Consider the following 11,707-nt stretch of genomic DNA (forward strand, 5'->3'; position numbering starts at 1 on the left):
TTAGATAATGGATATTTTTTTCGCTCTTATTTGTTTTCTCTAACTTTTACAATGCTTATAAATTACTTTTATAATCAAAATAACAATGAGATTATTTACATCTTAAGGAGAAACTTCCTCGCTCTCAAAATGAATTTAGAAAAAATGATATCCATATCATGATGTACTTTATCTAAAAAATAGACATCATAAATGGTGTTCTATACTGACATTATCTAACTTTTTTCTTTTTTAATAAAGAACTTTTCTGAAATTTCTTCATTCTAACTATCTAAAATATTGAGTTGTTCTGTTATTCACCAGGTTTTTCACTTCAGAGTCTCATTGAGAAAACATGTATTTAACCAGAAGTAGAAAAGAAAATCATCAGTTAATCTTTGGCTGTATTTCTTTTATATTTATGTGCACTGAGGAATGGTCTGTGGGGTAGGATAGGGAAAATAGTAGTAGAGTCATGTTTGAGATATTTTAAGAGGTTTGTCAAACATCATATCCTAATATAAGAGGTTACAATGTTGGAGATCCACGGGGCCGGGCTGCACATATCCATCTATGCATCTATTTATCTATCTGTCTCTCCTTATTTATTTGGGTCTGCACAGATCTGGCCTACCTGGGGGTTTGACTTTTAAAAAACCAATTTCATTTAAGATTTGGGAGATTTTTAAGAATGAGTTTTTTGCTTCTTTTAAAAAATCAGGTCTGACAACACTAGATCTAAAGTTTTACGAGGCATCTCAGTGGAATCTGAGAAGCAGCCTCTTCCTTCAGAAAAGGCATGTGCTTTTGTGCTATCTGAGATGTCGAAGCCCCCACCATTCCCTATATCTCCCATATACCAGCCTAACCTGCTGTTGTATTTATGTCATTGGCCCCAACCAGGTAGGCATCTGACTTTGAATTTGCTCCCTATTTGAAGAGCAGTCAGCACATATTCTGGTTAGATGTAGAAGTGCCTGAGGAACTAAATGATTTGACACAAGAGAAATCAAGCAACAAGAATCCTGTCCTATCTCAATTTGGATTAATCAGTATTTCACTATCACTCCCACAAAATTCTATCAGTGTCTTAATAAAGTTTTTTGGCATTCATCAGAGTGGTTCAGTGTTACAATAGCACACAGCATATGCACATTAAAATATATCCGTTAGACCTTAATACACACAAATATCATGAGTTAATTGTCAAAACTATCCTCCATAATATGGTACACAATAAGGCAACTTGAATTTCAACCAATTGATTTTTCATCCAGTTCTGTTCTTTATTGGAAGACATTAGTCAAAGAGGCCATTTAATCTTATTAGGGTTGCTGAGTAGATGTCTGTGGAACTGTGGATTTTCTAAGACACATATATGTCGATAAGGGAGTGAGACGATAGAGGTAAATGATTTTGCAACGTCAGCGAAATCAGTTGAATCTTCCAAAGCAATCACTCTGAAGGACAGCACTCATCTGTTTTCCTGTTTATTTGTTTTTGTGGTGGTTGTTTCAGGCCACTCTTACTTTCTACAGTTACAGCCCCTTGGTACATGGTTCATTCTTCACTGGCGCAATATAAGAACCTGTTGCATAAAACACATGTGTGGGCAGGGGATATTTGCCCAAGGTAAAAAATATCCACAAAAATATTTTAAGTGGAACTGTGTAGAGCATCTTGGATACTTCTTGTTCTGTTTACTTTTGTCTCTTGGTAATTGAAAAGCCCAAGCTGCTTTGTTTTATAAGGAATTTCTATGCTTCTATGGGCCATAATTCTACTTAGCCAAAGATCAGTTTCAGAATAGGTTGTGTAAAGATGCCTTACAAATGCAGCACTATCCGGGTGCGGGCAAACCCTCATGGGATTGAAAACCCGATCTTCTCGAGGGGAGGCCTTAACCAATATGTTGGAGAGAGTTTTTTTTTTTTCTCTTGTAGTTTAACCCCTTTTAAAAGTATTTCAGAGAAATTCCAAGTGAACGAGTATGATTAACCTTATTTCAGAAATGAAGAGTCTGATGCATAGAGGGAAAGTCATGTGTACAAAACCACAACAGGGAACAGTTAAGAAAGAAGTTGGTTTCCAGTTTCAGACGTTTGTTTTCCTTACTTGATATGGTCTGCTGTCCCCTCTACAAATGAACAAGAGAAAGGCTGACTGTAAACTTCTGGAAGGAATAGCTCAGAATAAAGAGTTTCTGGAAGGAATCCTGAGGAAACAGACCCCACAGCTCTGTGAACTGACTCCACAATCCTGTTCCGCTCTGATCCACTAACAGCCTGGCGGGATCCGGACATTAGCAGAGGGCTTCGCCACGAGGAGACAGGAGGATCCCAGAGACACGCGCTCTTCGCGGCACTAGTGGCGTGGGAAATTACCAAAGAGGAAGGATCCGGAAGTCAGCTAATTGGAGAAGTACACGTTTGGTTTTAATCGGGATTCGTTCTTTCCCTCTTCCTATTCCAGTTTTTGCCTGGAGCCAGAGCGCACACCACACCCGCTGCCGGCTTTTGAATCTGAATCCGCGCTGCCCAACTTGCAAACTGTCAGCAGACACCTGTTAAAGGAACTGCAGATCGTGGGCAACAAGGATTTGAACTCGCTCTACCTTCCTGTGGGAGCGCAGCGACCGCCCACTTAGACTTGCACCAGCTCCCTGCGCTCCAGCCCTGGACCAGGGTGCCCACGGTTTGTCCTCCGCGCAATCGTGCGCTCTTTGGCGTGGTTCTGTGCGGGTCCAGCTCTCCACCTTTGCTCCTATAAGAGAGAGACAGAGAAAAAAAAATCAACTTCTGCCTTCCAAGTCCGCCTCCCTCCTGACTGCCGCGCCGGAGACCGCAGCCCCTCGCCCGCAGCTGGGTCTGTCCGCCCACCTTCGCACTGACCTTCTCCTTTCCCGGGAGGATTTTGGTGAACCCGAGCCCGCGTCCGAGGGTCCTTCTTCTCCGAATCTCTCACGGAACAGAGGAGCCGAGAGAAAAGCAAGGGGTTCGTGGAAGGGAAAAAGGATAGAAGCGGTGCAAACCTTTCCCCAGAGTGCCAAACTTGGGGGTCGCCCGGGGGTGGGAGTAAGAGTAGCAGTTGCAGGTGGTGGTGGGGACCCGCGAGGGGGCGCCGCGCTGGACAGGGTCCAGTTGCACCGCTCGCAAGCCCAGGAGGCAGAGGAAAGACCGTGGTCGCTGTCCCCTGCTCCCTCGCCACGGAAACTTCCCTTCCAGCTCACTTCCCTATGGGACCATAGCCACCCCCGGCCCCCCGCGCTCTCCGCACCCGTTTACTTTTTGAGGGGAAGGGTTCACCTCCCCTCCATCCTTTCCACCTTTGCAGCCTCCCATCCTCACCCGCTCACCCCGGTTGCTCTGTGGGGGGCCTGAGCAGGCTCGGTGGCGGAGGTCAGCGGCTAAGCCTCGCTGGGGCCCCGACTGCCGGGCGCGCGCCAGAGCTGCTCTCCCGCGCCGAGAGGGCTGCACCTTCCGAGCTGACGGAATTGGACTTGCCTTTGAGGACCTTGCAGTGCCTTCTCTGGGTGTGCCGGCTAGATAATCATCTTTCTGACCGGCTGCACACGTCTCTGCGCATCTCAGCGGAAACGCGAGGGCCAGGGCAGTAAGTGTAAGTCCTAACTGATTCACCTTCTGGGAACCAGAATACCCCCAAAAGAAGGTGTCAGGCCCTATGAAGAGGGCATGCGGGAGGGAAGGTTCTTGTGAATGTAGGAACTTTCCCCCCTCATTGAGGGGTTTGGGGGTGGTGATATCATCCCTATTTTTTACTTTCGCTAGAATTTTCTTTTTTCTACTGAAGATTCTTAACTATTTCCTTGGCTCTTCTTAGAACGAGGTCATTATCTTTCCAGAAAAGTAAGCTGTTATTGTTTCTGCCTCTTTAAAAATCAAGCCCCTGTCTAAAGAAGGTCATATTGGATTCTCTCAAGCTGTTCAAGAATAAACACATTTATTTAAGCATTCACTGGTTTTCCACCAGAAGGGCTCACCCACTGGTAGGAGCATATGGTGGACGAGAAGGGGGCAAAAGTAAACTCTTTAAGACTTTTTTTTTTTTTTTTGCAATAAGGACATATTTAAAATTGGTGACATGAAATAAACAATGCTGTTTTCAGAGGAAGATCACAAATTCAAATACATGGAAGAGAGACATTCCCAAACTCTTTGGTGAATATTTTCAACTTTCTGCTTGTTATGCAAACAGCTATGTAGTATTCTTGAACTTTGTTACCCTCTCTCCCAGGACTAAGAAGTGTAAGGTGTGTGGTTTTATGGGATTTTTCCCTGGGAAAATTTCTGGACATTTTTTGTAATTGATAAGATGTTGAGTTTTACTAAGGCTGACCTGTTACAATAACAGTACTGTTGTAAAAAGTTCCACAAATTTAAATATATACTTAAAGGCATAAACAGGCTTCCCACTGAAATAATTTGAAGTTCTTTGAATCTTTGGGGTGGAGGGGACCCTAAAGCCATTTTCCTATTCTACAATGAAATATTTCTATAACAGAATCTCTAAAGATTCATTTATTTAAGGAAAATGTACAGCCACAGTTTTCCTTAAATGTCTTGAACAATGGGATCACCTCGTTTTGCCTTATTTCAAAGAAAGAGTTTTTCCCTTGTCAACTTATCTTTTAATTTTTGTGATCTTGAGTTTTTAACCTAGCAACTCCTTCTGTGTACTCTCTTTTCCTCTTTCACTTTTCCAGAATTGCAATAATAAAATAATACATTTCTCTGGGTAATCTCTGACCTGGCTGAAGGCCAGTAGTATGCTTGAGAATAGGTATTAGTGCCCATATGCTAATAGCCTGTAGATCAATAACCATCCCTTCAGAGAAACTTTAGATATAGGAGCTTTGAAATAAAGAAATTGGGATTGAAAGGAAAAAGAAAAAGAAGTTAGTAAATCAAATATATTCCTAATATTCCTCTATCTCAAGCTTAATCTCAATTTAGTTTACTGCAAACCTCCAACTCAGACCTCTTGGAGTCTTGTTAATTCTGTTAATGACTTATCAGGACTGACTGACTAATTGTGCTCTGTAAAATCTCTTTCTTAGTCTAAGGGAAATGGTACAGCCTATCAAATACACACTCCAAGATCTGAATCATTAGTTTCCGTTTTCTCTAATTACTGAAGAGTAGAGGCAAATGCACAAGAGAACCTGGGCTTTTTGGAAAATTCTATTTGAAATTTATGCAGAGAGAACTTGAATATATTAGTAAAGCAAATACGTGAGTGCATGAAAATCTCTCTGCGATAAGACTCCTGTTAAGGGGTGTGTGTGTGTGTGTGTGTGTGTGTGTGTGTGTGAGCACGCGTGCGCGCGCACGCATGTGTGCTAAGCCTTTGAGATAGAAAGTTTCCTTATAGGTTTACTGACTGACAAGTTTTAGTCTGTCTAATCAGGGAATGATTTAAGAGGGATCTTGGGACAACTTTCTTGTAGAGGTGGATAAAGACAAGAAAATCACTAGGATGAGATATCACAGCAAGGAATTCTATATAGGCAATTATCTTCAGTAAAGGAAAGAATCGAAGTTACTTAGTATTTTGCTGACCTTAATTATTCAGTAAAATCGTATTTTCCTTTAGCTTCTTATTTGTTTTGACAAATTATTGAGCACCTTTAATGTGTTAGATTGTGTGCTAAAGTCAAACAATGGGTTGAAAAGATCCAGTTTCTGTCCTCAAAAAGATTGCTGTGGCAGGGTGGCTGAAGGAAAACAATGGCAATGTGGCATGTGATATTTCACCGTTAGAAGTGAGCACAGGTTGTTGCGGGAACTGAGAAGTTTCCCAGTGCAGAACAGGGAGGGCAGAGAGGTGTGAGAAAGGCTGATGTGCTGCTGGAATTGGAAGTAGTTTAGTGTGATAAGGTATATATTAGAATGCCAGGGGAGGTGAAATCAAAGGGGTGGGCAGGGATGAGTCCAAGAAAAGTTTTGAATATCATACAGTGGAGTTGGGATTTTCTTCATATGTCAGTGTTATCAACTTGTACCTGTAGAACCTTTAGTGGAAGAGCAAATCAATGAAAGCAGATCATGCAAAACAGAAGCTATTCAAGAATGTAAAAGAGAAAGAATTAAATGTAGAGAATTGGTTACACAAGTAACCAAGTAACTTGGAAGCCAAACAGGGGATGTTGAGGGCACCCAAAGATTAGTAAACACAATAAGTCATTACTACAGCCAGCTAGAGAGCACAGGGAGGAGGCAGTGTGACCGAAGCCCAGGGACTGGTGGAAACAGAATGACTATGGGGCAGCCCTGTGAGAACCAGAGCCCTGGAGGCACTGCTGAGGCTCTGCCCAGAGGAGAAAGGGAGTGAGAAGAATACAATGGCTTCTGCCTTCCTTCTGCTCTCTGATTACCTGCCAGTGTCTTCCATTGGCCAAACTTGCCCAGCATCCTGAAGACTCAGAAGCCTGAAATTATAGTATGCAAGAGTCAGCCTTCCAGGAGAAGGCTGAGGAACAGAGCTGGGGGCACACAGGCCCAGCCAGGCATGGTCATTGGGCTCCATAAATAAGTCTTACTTGTCAATGTGGGTAAATGTTATTATGATTAATAAACAAGTTCATTTAACAGAAATTCTGAGTTAATGGTGGAAGCCTTTTGTCATTATGAATATATTCAAAAGGTCCTACCATTGTAAGAGTGGGCTCTGGATGTTTTTGTAGACTTGAAAAGGAAACTTTATGTTATAAACCAATATACTATATTATTTTAAGCAACCTGGGGACACTGGGGAAATGATATGATCACATTTGAAGTTCAGAAAGACCATTTTTCATGTCAGAGTAGCTGCTGTACAGAAAAATATAAGAGCCTTAGAGTAGAGGCCCCGTCCTGTTGTTTTCCCCCCAGCATGAATCCTAGTTCCTGACATAGGTTTTTGAATGCTTGCTGAATGCAAGGATGGAACCATTCCTGGCCTTTAGAAGATGCTCAATTGTAATTAGTAAGTGAATGAATCAATGAATGGACAAAAAAAAAAAAAAAGAAAAGAAAAGAAAGAAAGCAGGAGAAGAGTTAGATGATGATCAGAATAAGAGATCAAGGATGAAACTAATGTAGCGGAAATGATAAGAGGACCATTGGGAGAGAGATGTGAGAGGTCAGTCTGAGGGTTTTCTCTAATGTGGAGCTCAAGGAGATGAAAAAGCCTGGAATGAGTACCTGCTTTGTAAGTTTACTCGGCTTAATCGATGAGGAGAGCATTGACTGAAGGTGGGCACACAGAGGGAAAAGTCTGGGGTGGAGGTGGGTATGATTAGGGATAAAAAGTGTAAAAACTTTTAACTAAGTTTAAATATTTGACTAAATATTAAAATTAGGGGTTAGAGAGAGAAGTAGTTCAGATTTGGACATATTTTTCATATAGTTCCTGTGTAGGATTCAGCAATATATTAGTTAGGAAGTTTATTTTAGATCATCAAAAAAGAGACTATTTTACACAAGCTGCCTATTTTTAATACTAATAACCCTTACACTAGGAAAAATGGCTGCTCAGTTTATCCTAAATATTTTATACTCCCAAAGTCTAGGCACCAGGCAAAGAGTTTTAACATGTGTCTCCTTTTTTGTGTGTGTGCAATTTGTTGCTAAATTTATAAATTTAAAACAGTCAAGATATTGAAGAAAACTTTCTTTATCTATCTTAAAATTAATTAGATAAATTTATAGCAATTACAAAATTAATTGATAAAGTTTCTGATATTCATCTCACTTAAAATAGATTAATTTGGTAGCATTCACATTGGAATTACATGTACACTATAGGTACTACATTTTACCATTGTAATATATGTTTCAAGGACCTGATTTAATTCATCCATATTTAGACTTATAATGTCTAAATAAAGTTACATAGAATAGACTTATTAAAGGGCCTGCTTTATTAAAATGTTATACTGTGTGCAATTTGAGAGATCAGAGGACAGATATTTAGTGCCCCAACCTAAATGAAACCAATTTATTTGTGATATTTTCTTGCCTCTCCCTTGTGTTTTCCTTGTTCTGTATTTGTTCTTTTTTTTTCCCCTCCTCTCCTCTCCTCTCCTCTCCTCTCCTCTCATTCTCTCCTCTCCTCTCCTCTCCTCTCCTCTTCTTTTCTTTCTTCAGTAGATTCTTGCGTTCGTTGCTGAAAATGGGCCCAATAGATGCAGAAGCTGATGAGAACCAGACAGTGGAAGAAGCGAAAGTGGAGCAGTATGGCTCAGGGCGAACCACTCCTAGGGGTGAGCTGGCCCCGGATCCTGAGCCAGAGCTTATAGACAGCACCAAGCTGATTGAGGTACAGATTGTCCTCATATTGGCCTATTGCTCCATCATCTTGCTTGGGGTGATTGGCAACTCCTTGGTGATCCATGTGGTGATCAAATTCAAGAGCATGCGCACGGTAACCAACTTTTTTATTGCCAATCTGGCTGTGGCAGATCTTCTGGTGAACACATTGTGCTTGCCATTCACTCTTACCTACACCTTAATGGGGGAGTGGAAAATGGGTCCAGTCTTATGCCACCTAGTACCCTATGCCCAGGGCCTGGCAGTACAAGTGTCCACAATCACCTTGACAGTAATTGCCCTGGACCGGCATCGTTGCATCGTCTACCACCTGGAGAGCAAGATCTCTAAGCAAATCAGCTTCCTGGTTATTGGCTTGGCCTGGGGCATCAGCGCCCTGCTAGCAAGCCCCTTGGCCATCTTCCGTGAATATTCACTCATTGAGATTATTCCTGACTTTGCAATTGTGGCCTGTACAGAGAAGTGGCCTGGTGAGGAGAAGAGCATGTATGGCACTGTCTACAGTCTTTCCTCTTTGTTAATCCTGTATGTCTTGCCTCTGGGTATCATATCTTTTTCCTACATGCGTATCTGGAATAAACTTAAGAACCATGTTAGCCCTGGAGCTGCTAATGATCACTATCATCAGCGGAGGCAAAAGACTACCAAAATGCTGGTGTGCGTGGTGGTGGTGTTTGCTGTCAGCTGGTTGCCTCTCCATGCCTTCCAACTTGCTGTTGACATTGATAACCAGGTCCTGGACCTGAAAGAGTACAAACTCATCTTCACCGTGTTCCACATCATCGCCATGTGCTCCACCTTTGCCAACCCCCTTCTCTATGGCTGGATGAACAGCAACTACAGAAAGGCTTTCCTCTCAGCTTTCCGCTGTGAGCAGAGGTTGGACGCCATTCACTCTGAAATGTCTGTAACATTCAAGGCAAAAAAGAACCTGGAAGTCAAAAAGAACAATGGACCCAATGATCCTTTCACAGAGGCTACCAACGTCTAAGGAAGCTCCGGTGTGAAAATTTATGGTTGAATTCTGACCAGAGCTACAAATCCAGTTGAGGAAGGCTCCCAGGTGCATCCTGATTTCCCATTTTAAGGAAGAAAAAGAGCATCTGAATGGTAGCAGCTGCGATGTAATAAGTGGAAATCTGGTTGGCACAGCCTAGGTAAAAGCATGCATATTCAAAGATAAGGCAACAAAATAGATAACTTACAGTTGCTTGGATGGTAAGCTGAATAAGTAAAAGCAGAGAGAAATGCTTGTGCCTCTCCCAGAATGAAGGAAACCTGAATGAATAACTGGCATTATCAGCATCGCTAAAAGGTGGTTGGTGAATAAGTTGACTTTCAAATCACATTGGGCAGTAGATTGAGGATGATGTATAATTCACTGCTTCCTGCTCATTTGATGAAAAGATGACCAAATACCAATTTCTCTAGGGAGCCATAGGCTCTCCTTTATTGTGTTTTGTTGTTTTAATGATTTTTCCTATCAACTAAATCTATCAGAGAATGCTGCAGGTAAATGTTATCAACTATTTGAATGCCTTCAAGGAAATAAACTGAAATTTGCTATATAATTTGTATTTCGGCAAATGATGAGAGAAATCTTTAATACTCAGTTAGCCAATTGTTCTTAAAACCAGATGCACGTTTAGTGAAAAGTATTTTTTTAACTCAGAATCAAAGATTGAAATGCTCAGAATTACAAAAATGTAAACCATCATTTAACTTCTCATTTCAAATTGTTCCTGTTTTATATGGATACTATTTAGATAAAAAGTAAGCATACAACATAATATATTTCAGTCACTTAATTAATTAACATTAATTATTATAACTTTTTGAACATATTCCTATGTCGGCGCTGAGTTTATCTTCACTAAAGATTAAATCAGATTGTAAAATAATTTCTGTGGAATTTTGTAACATTTTGTTTTCATTGTAAGTAGTTTTTGCACAGGCACGTAGCTCTAATGAATACTGTAGTGGTTTTTTTTTTTTTGGAAATTCAACTTTAATGGACTCACTTATGATTAATAAAACAGCATAGTTTCATCTGGTAAGAAGTATGAAAAACATTGGATTCATACTACCTTGCAAATGTTCTATTTCGACCAATTTCAACATAAATTATACTCTTCTCAAAATTATTAGCTGCATTATTTGGATAACTTATGAAAATATGCATAATAAAATTATACCTATAAATAGTGGGACATAGATACTACAGTATTTTTTATTTAATGATTTTACGAATATAATTTTTATTTAAATAATACCCAACCAAGATGCCTAAAACCCTATTGTGTTCATGAAAGATAATTAAGATGTTAAACTAATTATACTTCTTCAGATGCTGTTAAGGAAGTTTCATGGCAATCGTATTTTTGTAAGTATGCCTGAATTTGTGAATAAATTCCTTAAATTTTAAATAAATTCAACATGAGTATTACATTTAGTTACAAACATTAACTTTTTGAACTGGAGAGTTTCACTTTAAAGATATATTTAAAATTTATACTATGGCTCTGATTGAGATACTTTCATGTTAGAAATAAAAGACTGGTCTTGAAGTGGACAGCACTTTTGGAATACAGAAAAAGAATGAAACCAATAGAATTTAGATTAGATGGAAGACTGATTAAGAAGCATCCAAAAATACTGTATATCTATAATATATCGTATAATTGAAGAATTCATTTTTCTGTTATACTTGACGTAACTGTCCAAGAAGTGTTTTGTCCTTTATATAGCAATTACTTTGTGTAAGATGCTAATAGAAAATTGTGGTTAAAGTTTTTTAATTCTTTTCTTTTAGAGAATTCTTATACTATAGGAAATATATGTGCTACTGTATTATCTGTGGTAGTAGTAAATCATTAGAATTTAATTAATAACCCAATTAATATATATGATCTAACTGATTCTGTTAACTCAAAATATCTTTTTACACAGTGATTTTATCTGTTAAAATAAAAAGAATTGGGAAACAAGAAAAATTTTGTGATGTTTTCTATGAGTTCCTGTTCAAGATAAGATAGTAAGCCTCTGACACAACTAAAAAAAGGCTTCTTTCTTTCCATTCGGTACATGAACCTGAGTCAATGAATCTATTCCTATGGCTGCAATTATAGTCCATATTCTGACGATGCCTGAATCTTTATTTTCAGACCAGACCTTTCACATGAACTTCATATCTGTATCAGCTGACTTGACATGTGCACACGGGTGTCTCACCAGCAGATCAAAGTCTAAAACAGAACCTGCCATTGTGATGCACACCCCCAACCACCTCCACTTTGTTTTCCTGTATATCTTGTCCCAGTCATGACACTGCTACTTACTCAGTTCCCCAAAGCCTTACACATTAAAGTTACCCTTGACTCTTCTGTCTCTTTATCACA

The 11,707-nt window shown here is 39.9% G+C and overlaps 2 protein-coding genes across 5 annotated transcripts; one reads left to right on the forward strand and one right to left on the reverse strand.

Moving 5' to 3' along the window:
• Positions 1–1,230: 1,230 nt before the first annotated feature.
• LOC107196022 lies at positions 1,231–6,525 on the reverse strand. Its single transcript, XM_025050387.1, has 4 exons — positions 6,374–6,525; positions 3,335–3,780; positions 2,594–2,742; positions 1,231–2,116 (listed from the first exon to the last, which is right to left on the reverse strand). The coding sequence occupies exons 1-4, from the start codon at positions 6,523–6,525 to the stop codon at positions 1,985–1,987; spliced, it is 879 nt and encodes a 292-aa protein (XP_024906155.1). The 3' UTR covers positions 1,231–1,984.
• Positions 3,436–11,302, forward strand: NPY2R (neuropeptide Y receptor Y2). Of its 4 annotated transcripts, XM_025050411.1 has the most exons (3): positions 3,480–3,597; positions 4,060–4,157; positions 8,130–11,302. In XM_025050411.1, exon 3 carries the CDS (start codon positions 8,152–8,154, stop codon positions 9,298–9,300), a length of 1,149 nt encoding a protein of 382 aa, XP_024906179.1. In that variant the 5' UTR covers positions 3,480–3,597; positions 4,060–4,157; positions 8,130–8,151; the 3' UTR covers positions 9,301–11,302. The 4 variants fall into 4 exon arrangements, with proteins under 4 accessions (XP_024906180.1, XP_015448802.1, XP_015448803.1 ...); XM_025050412.1 differs by lacking the exon at positions 4,060–4,157 and having other exon boundaries at positions 3,436–3,591; positions 8,127–11,302; XM_015593316.2 differs by lacking the exon at positions 4,060–4,157 and having other exon boundaries at positions 3,459–3,597; positions 8,127–11,302.
• The last annotated feature ends 405 nt before the right edge of the window (positions 11,303–11,707 follow it).

This window comes from Pteropus alecto, unplaced genomic scaffold, assembly GCF_000325575.1.
Source record: "Pteropus alecto unplaced genomic scaffold, ASM32557v1 scaffold166, whole genome shotgun sequence".
Taxonomy (NCBI): domain Eukaryota; kingdom Metazoa; phylum Chordata; class Mammalia; order Chiroptera; family Pteropodidae; genus Pteropus; species Pteropus alecto.